At 38.7% G+C, this 20,055-nt stretch overlaps 2 protein-coding genes across 4 annotated transcripts in view; one reads left to right on the top strand and one right to left on the bottom strand.

The window, feature by feature from the left end:
* NDUFAF2 (NADH:ubiquinone oxidoreductase complex assembly factor 2) overlaps positions 1-8,220 on the bottom strand; it is a 57,603-nt gene extending 49,383 nt beyond the window's left edge. The window contains exon 1 of the mRNA XM_082783566.1: positions 8,086-8,220. Coding sequence (XP_082639692.1) covers positions 8,086-8,212 — 127 coding nt within the window. The 5' untranslated portion in view covers positions 8,213-8,220. The remainder of the gene's footprint in view (positions 1-8,085) is intronic.
* ERCC8 (ERCC excision repair 8, CSA ubiquitin ligase complex subunit) overlaps positions 8,211-20,055 on the top strand; it is a gene marked incomplete at its 5' end in the record, with an annotated part of 33,573 nt that continues 21,728 nt past the window's right edge. Inside the window, 7 exons of one of the 3 annotated variants that reach the window (XM_082783563.1) lie at positions 8,211-8,464; positions 9,735-9,830; positions 9,972-10,073; positions 15,598-15,721; positions 17,371-17,452; positions 17,858-17,926; positions 19,452-19,518. In XM_082783563.1, the coding sequence (XP_082639689.1) occupies positions 8,211-8,464; positions 9,735-9,830; positions 9,972-10,073; positions 15,598-15,721; positions 17,371-17,452; positions 17,858-17,926; positions 19,452-19,518 (794 nt within the window). Of the gene's footprint in view, positions 8,465-9,734; positions 9,831-9,971; positions 10,074-12,274; positions 12,506-15,597; positions 15,722-16,682; positions 16,728-17,370; positions 17,453-17,857; positions 17,927-19,451; positions 19,519-20,055 lie in introns of those variants that run through there. The other 2 variants (XM_082783564.1, XM_082783565.1) reach the window with 2 other exon arrangements.

Genomic DNA, 20,055 nt, shown 5'->3' with positions numbered 1-20,055 from the left:
CTGTACTACCCCATTCTCTATATTAACCATAACAATCAAAAACATTTTGGCTGAGGTGATGCCATTCTCACTGACACACATTTTCACAGTCTTTCTGAGTAACAGTGAGCCAATATGACTTGCTTTCAACACCGAAATTGAAATCTGCAGTGGTCACTCTCCTGTATGATGTTATCATTCTACCTTTCTGATAGTAGATCGGTGGGCCATCTTTTCTTCCTCCATCCCTGCCCTAACACAAGTTCAATATGAGACCTCTTACAGGTACATAATGTCAGTAGGTCTGCATGCTTCATGAGTTCCAAGGCTTGTGGCATATTCAAACTCCGACAGCATTAGTCAACACCTGCCACAATTCATCCATTCTTTGACTTTTCCTGACCAGACTCAAATCTCATACTGACTGCAGTTCCTCTTGATTCCCTTTTAGATCACCTAAAGAAGCTAGTGACATTAGTCCTTCACTTCAAGTGATGAATGGTAACACCTCATGTTTTATATGCACATGGGCATAAACAAAGGACATCTGGAAGTTAAGATTTTACCTCCCTGTTTCATTGTTTCCATTTCTTCAGCCTGTCATGCTCATTTTTAAGTCTTTTTTCTTCATTATGCAACTCCTGTACCCAGAGGCAGAACATGAAAATGATTCTTCCCTCCCCTCAATGTAAAGCCATTTGTATCTCTGTAAATCTGACCTTAAAACTATCAAGCCTCTTATGACAGAAACTTTATTTGGTATTTTGATGATCTATAAAGAATACAAAAAACTTATTGTACAAAGCAGAAGTCAAACCTAATTCCTTACCACCTTCTCTATTCTTCAGGAGAAACTGAAAAGGTTACAGTGGCCCACAGGGTAGCATGCCAGCCTTCCTCAGCTCCTTTTATTTAACCTCTCTTTTACTGTGATTTCTCATCTGCAATCTCTTCTTCAGCTCTTTACTCTTTCTATTCTCTCTTTTCCTTTTTAAAAAATAATATAGCCCCTCCACTTTTAAAATGTTCTAATTTTCTTCCTAGTCTTATTTCACAGTAATAAACCACTGTATCCTATAATTGGATATACCAAATAAGCTACCAGCAGAAGTGGACATCAAAAATTCTCACATGACTACCAAAATGAACAAAGCATTTAGACAGCATTTACAATTTCGTTCACTCAGATTCATGTAAGTATTAAACAGGGATATTAGAGAAACGTTTCCTACACCAGCTAGATACACTTAAGTCTCTGCTGTACATTAGACCTGTTCTGTAGTTTACTAATACAATTTCAAACCCCAGAGCTTTATACAGAGTGATTTTTCTTATGTTACCTTTTTTTTTCCCCCTTTCTTCAACAAGAAAAATAAATCAAATTCTCTTTTTTTTTTCCCCCCCGTTAATCTAGAAGTGACAGACACTAGCCATAAAGTGGTTAAGATAATATGATGACAATCATGATGGATATGATGATCATGTTTGCAACAAACTGATATCTCTATAGTGATCATTTTCCAAGGATGAAACATGGACAAGGCTGCTGACTTTTTCACAGGAAAGCAACAAAAGCTGTCCTCCTATTCTTGGGACAGCTGCCTTTTCCTGACACTTTGGACTCAGAACAGGCTCACCTGTGCTAACTTACAGCGAGTGGAGTGATGTAGTGGTGAGTCATGCTACTTTGAATTATACAAATAGGGAAACAAAGTGCAAGCAACTTCAACAAGTCAGCACAAGTTAGTTATTTTAACTCTTAGAAAAAATATGTCTAGAGAAACATGTTCGTAACAACCACCAGAAGGGCTGTTTTTAGAACACTGCAGGTGGCAGCTGTTTAATACAGTGTGACTAACAACATCAGCTAAGATTTTTATAGATATTAAAAACATTTATCTGCCTAATACTCCACTGTTTCTTTATATATAAAAAGAGAAAGTTATTAACGCAAGAAAATTTAAAACGCATTTTTACTTCTGGCCAAACAAACAAACCAACAAAAAACAACACACATTCTGCAAGTATGAAAACAGCCTCTCAAACCAAAACCAGAAAAATTAAAAGTAACAAATGTTCAGCATATAAAACTAAACACTGGCAAGCATATTCAACTAAATCAGCATCTCAGTAAAATATCAATGTACATACCAGAGATCCAACCCAGCCAAGTTATTGCTTGTGCATACGACTACTTATTGCTATTTGTGGTTTTCAAGTCGGCAAGATTAACATACCATGCCTGTTGTCAATTCACTTCTGGCAGCTGACAGAAAAACATATCACTGCACCCAAGCACTGTTTTTCAAATATTAATGCTTTTATAATCTGCAGTAAGCTCTTCACAAGGTAATTGCTTTGCAGCAGAATGTATCACCCAGACTGAAAAGCTATTCTGTCATTCCAGAATTACTGTCCTAGAAGCTGGCAGTCTGCAATGCAAGTTTTATTTCTGTACAAATACGCATAAACACAATTATTTTAGAGCTAGGTTTCTGATATGCAGTCACAATGGAAAGCTCCATTCCATGAGTTTCCAATAAAGGTTGTTTCTGAAACAATGGTTGCCACCATCTGGACAAAACTGTAACTTTCTACCAGACTTTAAAAATTAGCTTAAAGAACTTCTTTTTGGATGTACACCAGTAATATTCAATAATCAGTTTGCAAATGCTTTGTACCATAAGAAATCAATTTCTGCCTCTTCCCCAGACTTCATTTCTGTTAGCAAGAAACATAATATTCAAGAGAAAAGCATTAGCTCTAACCTCAGAAGACAAGCTTTAGAGATGAGACATTGTTCTTTCCACTCCGTCCTGTTCATTACAAAACATTACAGGAATGTTTCAATCTAGCCTCCAGCAGCAGATTTATTTGATAGAAAACTTCTTAAAAATAAAAGGTAGAAGTTCTGCTCTATGCACAGGAAGGCAACAGAACATGAGCTAAAACAGAATGGGAAAAAAAATACAAGCAGCAACAAAAACAGTCATACAAAATTAATTTAATTCCATCAGAATGTTTTTGTTTGTTTGTTTTTCTTTAAATACATGTACATATTTCTATTAAAGTCAGGACATCCTACATGTTTCCCACAATTGAGCAATTATTTCTTTTCCTGTACAGTTCTTTCTTATTTGTACATTTCTGATTTATTGTGCAAAACAATTCCTCAGAAAAAACACTTTCAATGTGAAGTTAAGAGGGTATTCCACATGCAGAAAGGTTTCCCACAGAAACATTGCCACTATTGTTTTAGATAGAATTTACAAGAATACTGAGAAACTCATCTTGTATGTCAGCTTCAATCTTCAAAGCTCAGATCATCACAAGCTTAGGTCACATATGCCCCCTAATGCGCAGTTTATGCAAGACATAAAAACCTAGGTACACTTCAGGCTTTTTCCAGCTATTCCTGGCACAATGCAGCTCCAAAACAAGTTTGATCTTAGTCTATTGTTTTCTACAGGGATCTCTAAAACTAATGATCCGTGCCTTTAGTACTGATACATAAGCATTTACAGAAACTAACCTCTTGTTGCTAATCGACTGTTCTTAAAAAACTTGCACATGGCTGTTATTTTATGGAATGTTCATTTTAACTACTAGTCCTTACAACAGATGACACAAAAAGGTTAAATATAAACTGGTCATTAATCAGCCTTTAGAGAAGATAAAAAATATTATACCCAATCTTAAATATTCAGTGACTCTTTATAGCAGTTTATTAATAAAAATGCAGAAAGTCTCTATTAACTTTTTCAATGGAAAATGGAGTTGGTTATTTCCTACAAAAAAAATGTTGTCAATATAAACTGAAGAATTTGTTTCATAATTAATATATATGAACATTTTAACAATCACTCCATGTTCTGCAGCAAAAACAATTTATCATGTAGCAATGCCATGGCAGTGTGTTATATAGTAAGAAAAATAAATGCATTACATTGATAAATTTAGTCTTTTTAGTGAAACACTTGTCTGAAATACCAAAATGAGTCATCCATCACCACTACCCAGTTGTCTACTCCCAGCTTCTATTGTATCTGCTTTCAGGACTGGCATCTGAACAGTCAGCGTTAATGAGTTATGTATGCTGGATGCTCATCTCATGACAAGCACAATGCAGTTGTAATACTTAATCATTGTCATCAACTTCAGGGTAATCTTCTTAAATAAAAAAAAAAAAAAAAGGCAAAAAACCATCTATATAATGTTATTAAAAAGAGAGTTGTTTTTTCCTCAAAACAAACCTCCTTCACCACAGTGTTGAAGGTTGGACTCTCCTTAGAAGACGAGTTTCTTCCTGCATTAAAATAAAAGTCCCTGAAAAATACTACACAATGTACCCTCAGTCCCACTGCATCTGAACTGTGGTGCAAAGAAAGTCAACACCAAGTACTTAGATGCACTGATCTGCTACAACCACTTCTTACTAATGGTAGACAGAGCCCCAGGATTCAAGAGAGTCCTGGACCTAGGACTGTGTCTAGGGAGAACAACCAAAAGAAACTAAATGTAAATTCTTTGTATCGTAGACTCCATGTATTTCTATTTTAACTTCTATGAGACATCAGCACAGGCCAAAAGAAAGTCGGCAGCTAGCTTTTAGACTGATAGATACTACTACAAACAGTCCATCCTCACTTCCAGTTTAAGGTAGAATCTCTCTGCTTGTCTAAAATGAAGTCCAGGTCTGGGACCCAGGAGACTAAAGAAACTAAAGAAACTAAGAAACTAAAGAGAAAGCAGCAGCTGTCTGTTTTGCACCCTCCTTCTAGAAGAGCTTATTTGGTCAGGTACTGTACAAAGGCATAGAGCACATTAGGCCTAGCACTGTGCTCGAGCTATTTAGTCTTTCCAAATCTGGAGCACAAAAAAGCAGGTGTCCTGGTTTTGTTTGGGATAGAGTTAATTTTCTTCCTAGAGGCTTGTCTGATGCTGTGTTTTGGACATTTGATAGAAATAGTGGTGATAACACACCAATGTTTGAGCTGTTGCAGAGCCATGCTTGCACAGAGCCCAGGACGTTTCAGCTTCTTGTGCTGCCCTGCCAGCGAGGAGGCTGGGGGTGCACCAGGAGCTGGGAGGGGACACGGCCAGGACAGCGGGCCCAGACTGGCCAGAGGGATGTCCCACACTGTGTGGTGCTGTGATCAGCAGTAAAAACTGCAGTTAAAAAAGGAAGAAGGAGGGGAATTTGAAGTGGTGTCGTTTGTCTTCCCAAGAAACCATAATGTAAGACAAGCCCTGCTTTCCTTGGAGTGACCAAACACCTGGCTGCTGATGGGAAGTAATGACCGAATTCCCCATTCTGTATTGCTTGCGCATGTGGACCTTGCTTTACCTAGTAAGCCGTCTTTGTGTCAGCCTATGAGTTCTCACACCATTACCTTTCTGATTCTCTTCCCCATACAGTCAGGGGAGAATGAGAGAGCAGCTGCATGGTACAGAGCCACCTGTTGGGGCTAAAACTCAACAGCACGGCACAGACACACTGAAGGGATCTCACAATGGAACCTGTAGACAACAACCGTGTCTTTCTACAATAACCAAGGCAGTTGCTGTAAATACCTGTTACCACTTTCATAGAGGAAATGGAGTGGTAGTGAAAAAATCACTAACAGCCTCAGCCCCAAGATAACACCATCATGAGGCAAGACCAGCATAACTGAAAAATGAGTAGGATCTTTATCCACAGCAGTTAAGAAGAAATTACTGCAGAAATAAGTCTCCGTCAGTTGGGGAAGTTTAAGGGATATAAAATCTCCTATATTCAAAGAATACAAAGCAATTTGTATTTAGACTGGTGCAAGAGGCTAAGCTCAAGGAAGATGAAATCTTAAAAGAAGTGATAGTAATAACAAATACCCCCTGACTCAGTTTGTTGTGTGAGTAAAATGGATACCGGCCTACAAGTTGGACACAGACAGAGAAAATTGGTACCCGAATTAAAAGAACGTGGAACTGAAATGTATAACATTAATATCGTACATGCTGTATTACAGATAATTTGTCATTTGTGTAGAATCATGTTCTCAGAAGTCTTTAACAACTCCACTATATGCTTTTTTTGTTTGTTTCTGAATGTATTGAAGGCCATTTTCTTAAAGCATACTGTTTTCATTCTACTTATTTCCTCCTTCCTTAATAATTGTTATAACCCATATACTCAAGTATATGGGTCAAGTGTGTCTGATTTTAACAATGAGTTCCATCAATTAGCATAATATAAACAGATCAACAGAACATAAAGCAAAGTTTAAACGCATTCATGAAAAAGTTCCATCACTTCTTTGAGCAGGGAATTCTTGCTCACTTCATTCAGAATTCTTTCATCCTGCTGCTGATCAGGGATTTTTTTAGATCATCTAACGTTAAAATTAGTGCCCTGTAAGCATTCATCAGTAAGATAAAAATAAAACAATTATCAAAAATATTTTCACCTAGACTTCTAGTAATATTTTCCATGTGCACTCTCCTGTATTGTAGTTACATCAAAAGGACAAAAGGAGAGAACTGTCTGTTTGTGACTTAAGACATTTATGAAAGATGTGGTATTACTTTTGAGTAATCCAAATTTCAGGTTGTAGAGTAAAATTATAACCCTTCCCTTACTTTCATTCTAAAAATAGAAGAGAAGCATGGGAAGAGTGAATAAAACATTAGCCCCTTGCCAGATATTTATTCCTTGCCTGTTTTTTTTAATATTTTTTAAAAATTCCTGATTTCTCTCGAGCAACACCCATTTAACTGGGTTTGGTCATGGGAAGTAGGAAAGAGCTTAACAGCAAACTTTCTAACAGAAAGTCGAGGAAGACTTAAGTAAACATGGTAAATATGTTTGTATGGTAAGACTGATAGCTCTTGACTTTGTTTCAAGACAACTTGTATAACCTTACCCTATCTAACAGCTCATCGTCTTCATTATCTCTTCCGTGCCAGCTTTAGCCTGCAGCTTATTCTTCATCAACTCATTTTAAATCATTTTTCTATTAAAGTTTTCTGCAGAAAGGTCAAATAAATAACAGTGAAAAGTTAGCATCAGTGATAAAGAAAACAGGGAGAAGAGATCTCTCCCTTTTGGTAGCAGTAAACTCTGTATCTACACGTCTGATATTCATGGGTTCTTTTTTGGCTCTCTTTCCCTTCAGCATAACGATGAACGCTTTCTTAGTAAGAGAAGATTTTTGCTTGTGAACATCCACCTGGGATCTATGAAGCCCTCTAAATCTTAATACAAAGCTGTGCAGAATATAGACTGCTTTCCTTAAAATACTTTTGTATGCTCCTCAAAGTCACAACTAGACCCAGTAGCGAGAAGACCAAAAGCAAGACACAGGAAGCCTGGGATTGTTACGATGTATTAAGCCAGAGGAATCATTGCTGACAAAAGGGCATTCATATCATCTTCCCAAACACTTGTTCAAGCAGACCTGCTTTAAGTCACTGCCAGTTCTTCAAGAAGCCATATAGCAAAACAAGTCAGGGAACTTCTTGGAAGGCACCATTACTCGAGAAGACATTACATGTATCTGGAGGGATGACATGTGCCCTCCTCCCTACCCCCTGCATTTCAGGAAGGGCACTGACTTCAGTGACTTCACAGCCTCAAATCTTCTGCTTCTACTCCTCTGCTTTTACTCTGAAGAGTATCACACAGAATGAGTCTCCACAGCCTTGGGGCGTTCTGGTTGAATTGATCATGTAAAATATATGGAGTACAGCAAGCAGATAAATAAGCCTGTGCAGGGAATGAAAACATAACTGACAAACATTGTGGCATGTACACTCACAGCTTCAGGGGTGACACCTGCAGTTCGTTACGCAGAGTTGCGCAGCGCTAAGCGTTGAGACCGCTGTGAGGACGTGCTATACACACACCTCAGCTCCCCAAACACAGAAACGGAGAAAACCGCCCTTCCTCAGACGCGCAGCGAGCACACACGCAGGAGCGCGCTTCAGAAGAGCCCAGAAGTACCGAGAAGAGCCCAGAAGTACCGAGAAGAGCCCGCTGCTGCCCAGCTCCCCACTGCAGGCAGGCGGCCGCGCTCCGCACCCCCTGGATAAGGGGCTGCGCCCCCTGCCCCGCCGCGCCCTGCCTACCTGCGCGGGACTCGTGCTCGGGCACGCGGTAGTACTTGTTGCCGAACTGGTCGGTGCCCGCCAGCTCCTTGCCGGGCCCGAACAGCCGCAGGCGCAGAGCCCGCAGCGCCTGACGAGCCCTGCTCATGGCGGGCCGGCCGCTTAACGGCCCCCAACGGCCCGTTAACGGTCACCAACCGGCCCCGGCGCCGCTCCCCGCCCCTGGAGCCGGCCTGCCAGCAACGCCGCTCGCCATTGGCGGGGGCCGGCCAACCCCGGGCGCAAGATGGCGGGGGGGCGGCGGGCGTCGCGGCGGGGGCGCCATGTTGGGGTTCCTGTCGGGCCGCCAGGCCGGGCTGGACGAGCCGCTGCGGCTGCGCCGCGCCGAGGCCACCCGCAGGTAGCGGGGCCCGGGGGAGCCGGGGCCGGGCCCGGGGAGGCCGCCGGGAGCCCGGCGCTGCCCGCGGGGTTGGCGGCGGGGCCCCCGCCTGCCTGGCGCTGGGGCCGGCGGAGGAGCGGTGGCGGGGCGGAGGGGCTCGGCGGGGCTCCTGCGACTGTCGCGATAAAGTTTGGTCAGGGAGCAGGGCTGGCGGGTGTGCTGGTGAAGCCCGGCAGGGATTTGCCCCTCTGTGTGTCGCGACAGGAAGGCTGCGTTCCTCCCCTCACCGTGCAGCGCTGAGAAGGAAGCGCAGCCTGCAGATTCACGTTACTCAAACGACCCTTTACCTGACTTGTTTATTATTATTTTCTCCCTAAAAGATTTCATTTTGGTTTTGAAAGAGACCTTTTATAGTCTTCAGCAGTTGACGTGTGTAACTGCCATCTAACGTGTAGCAGTCACGTGCCTTAAAACATCTCTCGAAGGGGTTTCATCACGTCACTAAAATTCTTGAGCCCGAAAGCTTTTAATTAACTATCTTGTGCAAGCCAACAATCTAGCATAATTATGTTGTTTTCTGTATTTTAAAAGCGCTTAAAGGACTTAACTGCTTCTGAAGCACGTCTGTAGGCACGCTGTTAGGGGTCTACCTGTAACATTTTCAAGTTTCTCCCGGAAAATGTTAGAAAATACTAATCACAGCTCCAAGGTGTTTCAGGGAAGCTTCACCTTGTGGAGAGCAAATTTCTTATTTGTTGTTGTGGAAAACATAACGCACAAAGATTGTGCCGTGACAGGAAATACTGTAATTTGTTAAACTAAACGAATCTGTCCACTAGGTGTCCGTAGTTCCAAGGAGGAGTGATGGGGCATAATGAAGCTTCTAAGTAACTAATACTTGTTGCAGCTGTGACAAATACTTCGTAATGTTTACCCCCATGTTGTATTGTTAAACTACATTCCTGTTTTTATGCTTCATATATTGACCCCAAGTGCAGCTTCAGTATTCCTTTGAGCCTGTTTTACATACATACTTCCATCTTACCTTCCAAACAACACATACTTTTTCTGTCAGATTTTCAAGTCTTATTTCCAGCATTGTGTCTGTATTGCAGTATTGTGTCTGCAAGTCTAATTTTGGGGAAAAAAGAAAAAAAGATGGGAATGGGTTAGATGCATTGAGGAGGAGTGAAAATATGATTTAAGCTGTTTATAACTACATAGCAACGTTTTAAAGATCTGTTGTTCTTATTGTTCGTCTCTGTTTTCTTTTTTTTTTTTTTTTTTTAAGGGTTCTAAGTTTGGAATTAAATAAAGATAGAGATGTGGAAAGAATACATGGAAATGGTATTAACAGCCTTGATATTGAGCCTGTTGAGGGAAGATAGTAAGTATATGCTTCAGTTTAGTAAAAATGCTTTTAAGCAGTTCACTGTCTTTTGGTAATACCAAGTTATTTTATTTCTGAACTTGTATTGATCAAATTGAGATCATACATGTAACTTCAGTACTTTGTTTACACTTTCAGCATGTTATCAGGTGGTTCAGATGGTGTTATTGTAGTTTACGACCTTGAAAACCTGAGCAGAAAACCAACTTACACGTGTAAAGCAGTTTGTTCTGTGGGAAGGTATGTACAAATTCTTGTAAAAGTTCATAGTGATATTTGTTGAGAGACTAGCACTAAATTGACAGGTTAATGTGAATTCTTACTTCTAGGCTATAGAAGACAAGAAAATAGTGCCAGAAATCTTTAAGGACTAGATTGTGGCTTATGTTTGTGGCATACAGGGAAAAAAAGGCAAGAAACTTTGTGACAATTTATGTGATTTACTAAGTATTGGGATTGTTGTTTTATTATTATTATTATTATTATTATTATTATTATTATTATTATTTTATTTGGATTCTAAGAGCTACTACGCATGTGCTTTGATTCATTGTTGATACCGTTTGAGCAGATCTCTGGTAGTTTGAAGGTTTAAATGGAGAGGGTTAATTGTGCCAAATGGAAAATAAAGTAGAGAGGTTTGCATTGATGTAGACCACAGTCAGAGATAGGACTCCAATCTCACGTTTTAACAGTAAGAAAAAAGAAATCCTCTTCCATGTCACAATTCTTCGCCTCTGAGATTTCTTACTAGTTTATATTAAAATCTGCTGACATTATGCTATCAGCTATGAGGTGATCACTTCATGACTGTTGTAGAAATATTTCTTGCATTAAAAATATATATGCATCTTGGAATAATTATGTGTTTAAGTAAAGGAAAAATAACCTTTGTTTAACTTGTTCAGCTAATTGGAAAAAATATATATATACGTTTGTGGGTTTTAGTTAGAACCACAGAATAGTTTGTGTTGGAAATGACCTTAAAGACCACCCAGTTCCAGCCCCCCTGCCATGGGCAGGGACACCTCCCACCAGACCAGGTTGCCCAAAGCCCCATCCAGCCTGGTCCTGAACAGCACCTCCAGGGATGGGGCATCCACAGCTTCTCTGGGTAACTTGTGCCAGGGCCTCACCACATTCACGGTGAAGAATTTCTTCCTTAGATCTAATTAAATCTGCCCTATTTTTTATTGTAAAGCTATTACTCCTCGTCCCATCACTGCACTCCCTGACAAATTTTCCCTCGCCAGCTTTCCTGCAAGCCCCCTTTAGGTACTGGAAAGTTCCTATAAGGTCTCCCCAGAGCCTTCTCCAGGTTGAACAACCACAACTCCCTCAACCTGTCTTTGTAGGAGAGGTGCTTCAGCCCTTTAATCATCCTCAGGGGCATCCTCTGGGCTTGTTCTAATACTTGTGTCCTTCTCGTGCTGTCCTCAGAGCTGAACACAGTTCTCCAGGTGAGGTGTGATGAGAGCAGAGGGAGAGAATCACCTCTCTTGCCCTGCCGGCCATGCTTCTTTTAATGCAGCCTGGGATACAGTTTGCTTTCTGGGCTGCAAGCGCACATTGCTAGCTTCTGTTGAACTTCTTGTCAACCAGCACCCCCAGGTCCTTCTCCTCAGGGCTGCTCTCTATCCATTCTCTGCCCAGCCTGTGTCTGTGCTTGGGATTGCCCCTGCCCAAATGTAGGACCTTGTGCTTGGCCTTGTTGGGTCTCATGAGGTTCGCACAGGCCCACCTCTCAGGCCTGTCCAGGTCCCTCTGGATGGCATCCCTGCCCTCCAGTGTGTTGACAGTACCACACAGCTTGGTGTCATGGGCAAACTTGGTGAGGGTGCACTCAATCCCACTGTCCATGTCACCAACAAAGATGTTAAACAGCGCCCATCCCAGTTCTGACAGTTAGTGATGCAATACTGACACTACTCATCACTGATTTCCACCTGGACCTTGAGCCATTGACCCCAACGCTTTGATGTGACCATCCAGCCAATTCTTTACCTACTGAGTGGTCCATCCATCAAATCCATGTGTCTGCCATTTAGAGACAAGGATATCATGGGAGACAGTGTCAAATTTCCCCTCTCCCTTTTCCCAGCTTTACAAGTAGCTATTTTAAGTTCATCAGGTCTAGTAGTAATTAATGCAAAACTTTTTAAGAACATGTTTGAATGAGGACAGATGCATTACTGACAAAAATCGGACATACTGTTCTGAAGACTGGGTACTACTATAATGCTTGTATAATCAGTATGAAAACTCAAAACTTCTATTGGTTTAAGACCTTCCCTGCAAACAGTATAAATTTGTCCATTATTGGCTTTGTCCACTAGCAAAAACTGTTTCTTCCTTGTGCATAGATATTAAGGTTTTCCCATAGGTTAGAACTTTAGCTGAGTGTAACAACAAGATCTATCCAACTCTGTAAAAAAATAAAAAAATAAAAAAAAATCAGTAGTTACATTTTTTCCCTTATTTTTCTCTAGTCTTCAGATTAGTTGAGGTCTAATAGCTTCATGAATAGATCAGCAAGAGTGGAAAATATTTGTAACAGATACAGAGTCCCGGATTGGTATATTGGACCATAAGAAAGAAAGAAAAACGACTTGTAGAACTTACATCAAAACAAATGGGTAGGAACAGAATCTACTGCAAGTAAGCTGTATTTGGTAAGTGTTGATGTCTGGGACTTCTTAAACAAAATAAATTAAAACTGTAATTAAGAACAAGTAATGACTATATATCCCCGAATCCCAGAACTAAAATAAATTTTGAAAAACAGCAAACTGAAGAAATGTGTGCTGATAACAAACAGCAAAAAAGAAATACAAATCTGTGCTAAAATCAAGCCATTGTTTACTTCTCAGTCTGGTACGTTGAAGTGTTCCATACTTTAAAATTATGTTTATGAGTTTAGCAAGTTGGCAGTCTGTTTCTTGAGCAGGTGTTTATTTGGGTAGATTTGTCTTTTATTTCTCATCACTTGTACAGAAGTTTGAATCATAGTAGCAAATCCAAGTGTATGTAGCACAGTGTTCAAGATGATGGTGTTGTTGTTATTATTTCTTAAAGTAACCATAGCAGGGTTTTTGCCTCAAATTATTTATTTCAAGTATTCATGTCGCTTCCTGCTATGTCTTAAGTACTTGCTGTAGCTAATTAGCTACAGATACAGCTTCAGATACTAGAATACCATTCATGCAGACTTCATGACATCATAAATGAATTTATAATTACCAGTGAGAAATACTTCCCATCTGACTATCTGGCTTCTATCTTTGAAACATATGATAATTACGTATTGCAAAGGTTTGTCTGTGCTCCAAGTTTGCAGGGCACAAGGCAACTCTGGTATGAAATTTGCTTAAAGAATAAGCTCTCGTTACATGCCCTTTGAAGCTATTTCTTCATAGTTTCTGACCTGGGCTAGTTGAGGGTCCAGTAGTTCAGACCATTAGAGCAGATCATTCCAGACAGTAGACTGCAAGATACCCAATGTTTCCTATCTAGAATGTGGGGCTACTATTTGAATAGAAAAGAAATTTTTACATTTTTCCTTGCTCTTCTGGGCATCAACACACCGAGCTTTTACCTATTTTTGTAGAATTGGTAATCTGATGTCGCAAAAACTGACACTTGAGAGCAACTGAACAATACCAGCTTCTAGATAATACATAGTTTGTGTAGGTTTGAAACCTATCCAAGATGAATGACAGTGACATTACCATCTGTAGAATTATTTCTGTATTTTTCTTTTGTAGCAAAGGTTGGGATATCCTGAGTAATGGGCAAAAATACTGCATTTAGAATGAACTAGAAACTTACAATGCCTTGAGATGTGAAGCCAAGTGGAATGGCACATGGCCATGACTAAGCCTGGCCAGACAGAGATGATTTCTGCAGAGCTACTCAAGAGGGAATATGGGAGAACCGACTGTTTTGGTGCAGTACTGAACGCCGTCCAGGGCTGTACACTTGTATTTACTGCACCAGCATAATTAGTTCCACAAATTTATTCTTTTTTTTTTTTTTTTTTTTTTTTTTCCCCCTGCACAGTGAATTGGTATTTTTCTGCATGATGTATACAAATGCTTCTGCAGAAGTAAATTCACACTGAGTCAGGCTTAACTTCCTGGCATTACAGGTACTGAAGATATTTACCCTGGTTCCCTCTAAAATAGGTGCCCCAAATCAGGGTAGACTAAGCACAAGGTAAAAGGCCGTTTTAGGGTTACGGCTTAGAGATAACCAATGAGGAGTTATTGAACTATGCTCAATACTTGCTCAATAGTTCTTAGTATTGTCAGTGTTGGCTTCAGGCTGACTCTATTTAAAGACATTCAGATACCTTCTGTGCTTTCTAGCAACCTAAATAAACAGAAATGTTTATCAGCTTAGGTGTAGTGCCAGATCTATACAGAAGATCTGGATCTGTATTTACACAATGATACCCCGGCAATAGTTGTCACTTTGGAGGCCAGGAGACTTGAAGGAACAATGTACAGATAAGAGTTGGGGTGAAGAAATCCTGTGAGCCCTTCAATAGCTCCAGAAAGAGCCAGTTGGACTGCTTTTGCACGTGTTTTTGCACTGTTTTTCACTGTGCTCCCTTGGTGAATAGGTTGGGGCTGGATGAGAGGCTGGGAGGGAATGCAGCCTGCACTCTTGATTTGAGCTGACCAAAGGGGTATTCCATATCATATAAACTCATGCGGGCTTGGGGCAGCTGTGGGGGAGCAGTTTTCCAGGGGCTGCTGTTACCTAGGGACTGTCTGTTCATCAGCCGGTTTGTGGTGAGCAATTGCTTTTGTGCTACTCATTTTTTATTGTTAGTTCTTTTTCTTTAGTTGTTTCTTTCTTTTGAGTTACTAGACTGCCTCTTATCTCAACCAACGAGTTTTGTCATTTTACCCTTCCAATTCTCTCTCCCATCCCACTTGGGGAGAGTGAGTGACTGAGCAAGCAGTTCTGTTGGTGCTTAGCTACCAGGGTTAACCTACAACAGTGTGATGCTTCTGAACCTGGGAGCATGGTATTGGGCCCTGAAGCTGAATCCATGTGGATGCAGCTCAGATATGAGTGGCCTAGGAGGTATGTGGAACTGCCTGTCCTGTTCAGAGTCTGTCTGTTTGAATCATATCCTGGAGCTGTAAAAAGATTGGCTCTGGTGGCCCTTCTTCCCAGCACTGCTAATGTATTATTAATTAGATTACGTTTTGTTACTAAGCATTGTTGAGTTGAAAGTTTCATATCATTCCTCCTTTTATATTTATGAATGCAAAAAAAAATTAACTCTCAGTAACTTAATCTACTGCTGTCTGGTGACTTTAGTATACCTGAATTTCCAATAAATGTTTAGCTGTAATTATTAGCTAATAATCATGAATTTTTTGAACTATTTATGTGATCTTCTTTTTCAGTGGATATGGCTCTAAGCCAGAGGGATGTAGTAGTGGGATGTTTGTAGTATTCTGCCCTAACATTAAACATTAGATTTTTAAGCATAAGAATTGAAAATTTTCAAAATACATTAATGCCTTTTATGCCTTAGACTGAGTATCTTACTTTGAGGGATGCTACGGATAGCATATTTTGAAAAGGTAAACGATCCCTACATTGCTGAAATAAGGACTCTGTTAGCCAATTTACACTGGTTGATTGAAATTTGAGATACCAAAATAACTAGTTTGCCTTGAAAACTTGGGTATAATAAGTGAATTACCAAAACTCGAACCAACTGGAATCTTTTACTTCATTTTAGGAGCCATCCTGATGTACATAGATTCAGTGTGGAGACAGTCCAGTGGTATCCTCATGATACTGGCATGTTTACATCCAGCTCATTTGATAAAACCTTGAAAATTTGGGATACTAATACTTTACAAGTAAGAATTTCTGCTACTTCAGTCTTCTTTTTATACATGTCACTCATTTCATATCTGCAGTTCACCCAGAGCTCGACAGGAGTGTGAGCATTTAGAAGGATGAAAAACAGACAGTTGGAACTGTGGGTACAGCATCAGGGTGGCATGGTTCTGGCATTCATACATTCATTGCTGTGTAGCTGCCTGTTTCTGAAGACCTGAGTGCTTAAACTGTATGGGAGCATGGAGCCCTTGGGACAGTTCTTTTCTGTTTTTGCTGTGAACAGGAATACAGCTAGTTTATTTATGCTACATAAATTTGTCCGCTGGTCAGAAGGTGTAGCTCATTCTCTGGGATTGCTCTCCCCTTCTTCCCCTCTCGTCCTCTTCTCCTCTCCAGTTTATTTAGTTGTGTTGTGTAGCAACAGCAGCATACAGCAGGGCTAATTATTTTAAGTAACTGAGGTACAAATACTGCTTTTGAAGGACTGATCTTCTTGACATTTAGAAATAAAGAGGACAAAGTGTTTTATGTGGAGAACAGTCACATGGGGTTGAAATGAACTTACTGGATCATTAAGTCCAAAATTCTGTTGTAAACACTACAGATACTTTTTCTAAAAATTGGTGGAGAATGAGAGAAACCACTAAGAAAATGCTAACCAATGTAACTGACTTTATTAAAGATCATAGTTTTTGTAGGCTTTTAGGTTGACTCGTTAATCCTAACACCTAACTGTTGAACAATGAATTTTGCGGAGCAGTTTACTTTGCTTCCAGTATTCATATATTAATGGATCTCCAGTATTAATGGATTTACACTGGTGCTATTTGAATGTTGTTTCAATGCACAGTGAAAGAATGAAAAATTAAAAAAGTATAAGTTATGTTCCTAGGATGACAGACTTTTTTTTTTGTGAGGTGTAAAGATATGTTTGCAGTCGCTAAATCTCCTAAATGCACAGTTCAGTTCATCTTCCAGGTGGTTTTGTGAGCATCACTTACAAGACACAATGTTCACATGAAGGTAATTGATTGACCTGTTCTTCCACTAAACACAAAAAACATAGTGTGAAGATTAGTTTTTTCCTATTCAGTATTTTAGACTTAGACAACAAAAGCAATGATACCTGAAATTCATTGTACTGATTATTAAAGCCAATATAATATTTCATTAATTTTTAACACAAAGTGACTAATTATGTGTTTTTTTTGTTTGTTTTTATAAATATAAATTATTTCTAGGAATGTAAGTTAGCATGCAAGGCTTGTGCATTGACAAGAGGCTTTTAGATCTAGGCTGAGTACCTCCTTGTTGACTTTTTCTCCATAGTGCAGCTTTCTTTTTTGCTCTTTTTTCTTTGCTTACTTTTAATTTGTGATAATCCATAAACCCTCTGAATTCATGTTTCTGATCAGCCAGTTTCCTTGGACTTTCTTCTGGGTCTCCTCCCAGCTCTGGCATAGTTGTCTAGTGTTGTAAGCAAACTTTCTTACTTAGCAATGTTTGCATGATTGGATTTCTAACTAGGGGAGTTATTGTTAGCGTGCAAATAGTAGTATTTGTATTAGCTTTATTTGTAGCTGTGACTCGAAAAATACTTAATTGTGAGGATTTCCATTCTGATAACATATTTACAGTCCGATTAATTTAATCTTTCTATTATCAGATTGCAGATGTATTTCACTTTGAGGGAACAGTCTATAGCCATCACATGTCTCCAATTGCTACAAAGCACTGTTTAGTAGCAGGTATGTGCACTTTTTTAAGAAATTCCCTGTATTTAGGAGGTTATAGTAAAAAGCAAGTAATATTCATAACTTTTTCTCCTCCTGACATTCTTAAATAATTTCAGTCTTCATAAAAAAGACATTGTTGAAAAAAACATTTCAGTTGGTTGAATGGTGTTGATGAGACAGTATTTTCAATTCTTAAGTTGTATGAGTATTGTCTTGTTTGCCTCCAGTTTCTACATGTTACTTGTTAGATAGTAAATTTACTTGCAATAAAAATGTAAATGTTACAGAGTTTGTTACTCTCACTAGATGAACAGTTAAGCCACTAAAATTTTCTTCTACTTCTTTGTTACTGCTAAGATTGTTGTTCTTTCAAATTATGGTATTTTTTCAGCTGTCTTTTGTTTCTCTTGTTTACAGTTGGTACCAAAAGCCCCAAAGTACAGCTCTGTGACTTGAAGTCTGGATCCTGTTCTCACATTCTGCAGGGTACTTTTAGTCTGAAACATAAATGTTAAACAATAACTACTTTGAGTAAACTAGGCCCTATAAAGAAACATTGTATACAATGTATTCTTTGTAAGTAACATGACTAATGTATTTAGTGCCATTTGTGAAAGTTGCACAGTGAAAAAGATTCTTCTGGGTGTTAGTCTAGTGGTAATGAATTGGAGAATACAAATATTAATTAATGAATAATTATTACAAATGTTGGGACACTTTCATGATCTAATCAATAGTGATTACTAATTATTACATGGTTAAGTGTTAGCATTGTGTTTGTATTCACATAAATTCAATATGGGGAATGCTGTTTAGGGGGGTGTTTTTATTTTAACGAACAAAAAATGTCACTCTTTTTAACAAAATATTCTGTAGAGATGCTTGCATATTTTTTTATCGGTGTCAATAAAAAGTAAGATACTGCTTACTCTAGAAGAATACCATCCTAATCCCTTGTATTTACCTAATTTAGTAAGCTATATTTTTTTCTTATTCTGTAATGTATTACTTTTTGTACTTAATAAGAATTTGCCCTTACTGTCTAGTGTTATTTTGCTACAAAGCACTGTTTAATAGCAGGTTTTTGGTGTTTTATAAGAAATTCCCAGTATATTTAGGAGGTTGTAGTAAAAAGCAAGTAATATTCAAAACTTTCTCTAAAATTCCATATTTTCCTAGTGTTTACTTTTTAAGGGATGACTATTTATACATATGGTCAAGTAATGGAAAGCCAACTAATGCACCAGAATCAAGGTGGTTCACATAACTCTAACCTGCATAGCAAAAATGTATTTTTGACTTTATTTTTCAGGACTGTGTTTATATTATTATGTGAGGTTTAGTTACAATCATTGCATTTAGGTTGACCCAGACTTCCTATTGTCTGTATTTGTTTAATGTTTTTGAAACTTTCCAATTTGTAAAGTTTATATATATATTTCTTACCACTAAGCTGCACTGGGTATGTTACCACTAAGACAACATTTATCTTAATATCTAGAACATAATAAGGGTTACACCAAATTCAAGAGCAGAATGTTTAAGGGTAAGCTGAATAAAACTTTATAGGATAAGCATTTTTTTGGTTAAATATTTTGTAAATACTTGCTGAAAGACAGAAGTAATGTTTCTTCTGCATTTGAGAACATGAGTGCTGAAATTTAATAATGACACTTAAAGTAGTCTCAACAGCAGTGCTGTTTTATATTGTATTTTGCATATATAAAAACATCTTTGTTATCAAAAGTTATACATATGTAATACTCCATGCCTCACATTCAGCTCATTGCAGTCCCACATGAGGAAGAGGAAAGGGGAATAATCTCTAGCTCAAAATATTTTTTTTCACAAAATCCAAATACATGTTACAATTTAGGCAATTTAGATTATTGTTCTGGATTGATGTGTTTTATAGAATTAATCATTTGTTTTATTTTTAGTCATTTATATAAAATAGTGTGTATAAATCTTTTCCTAGAATATAATATAAGCTTTCTCTTACTGTTTGTAGGTCACAGGCAAGAAGTACTGGCAGTGTCTTGGTCCCCACGTCATGAATATATTTTGGCAACAGCAAGGTAGAGATACTGCTCTGCTGTTACATACAATAAAAATGTCTAATGGCAAAATTTGATGTATTCATTGTGCATGCACTTTACAATTCAAATGCACTTTGAAAGTTAGTCTTCATTGTTTGCTTTAACTTTTTTTCGTTTTTGTAGATCTTACTCCAGAAAAGCAGCCTGAAGAGCTATCCAAATTATGCTTATTTTATAGGAAGATGGTACAGAGTTTTGAAAATAGTAGTAGCATTTAAAGTTACAGGCAAATTATATAGCACTATAGAGATGATCACTTCATACTGTTTAATGGTAAGCATGTTGCTAATCTGTTTGTTAACAAAGTAACACATGTTCAGCTCACAATACCATCCTGGTTAATCATGGTCAGTTATGTCAAATAGCACAGGTAGGTTAGCTGAAATAATTCCCAGCTTCAGTAATTCAGTCAGTATGTATTGTATTTTGATAATTGCAGAGCATTTTTTTTATCCTAGCCATTTGCAATGTAAAAGATATTCTTGGCTTTCCTATAGCTTTTGAAACAGTTAGAGT

This window comes from Aythya marila (genome assembly GCF_965140915.1).
Source record: "Aythya marila genome assembly, chromosome: Z".
Lineage (NCBI taxonomy): Eukaryota > Metazoa > Chordata > Aves > Anseriformes > Anatidae > Aythya > Aythya marila.
Note: the sequence above shows the minus strand (reverse complement) of the source record. Positions and strands in the feature narration are given on the sequence as shown.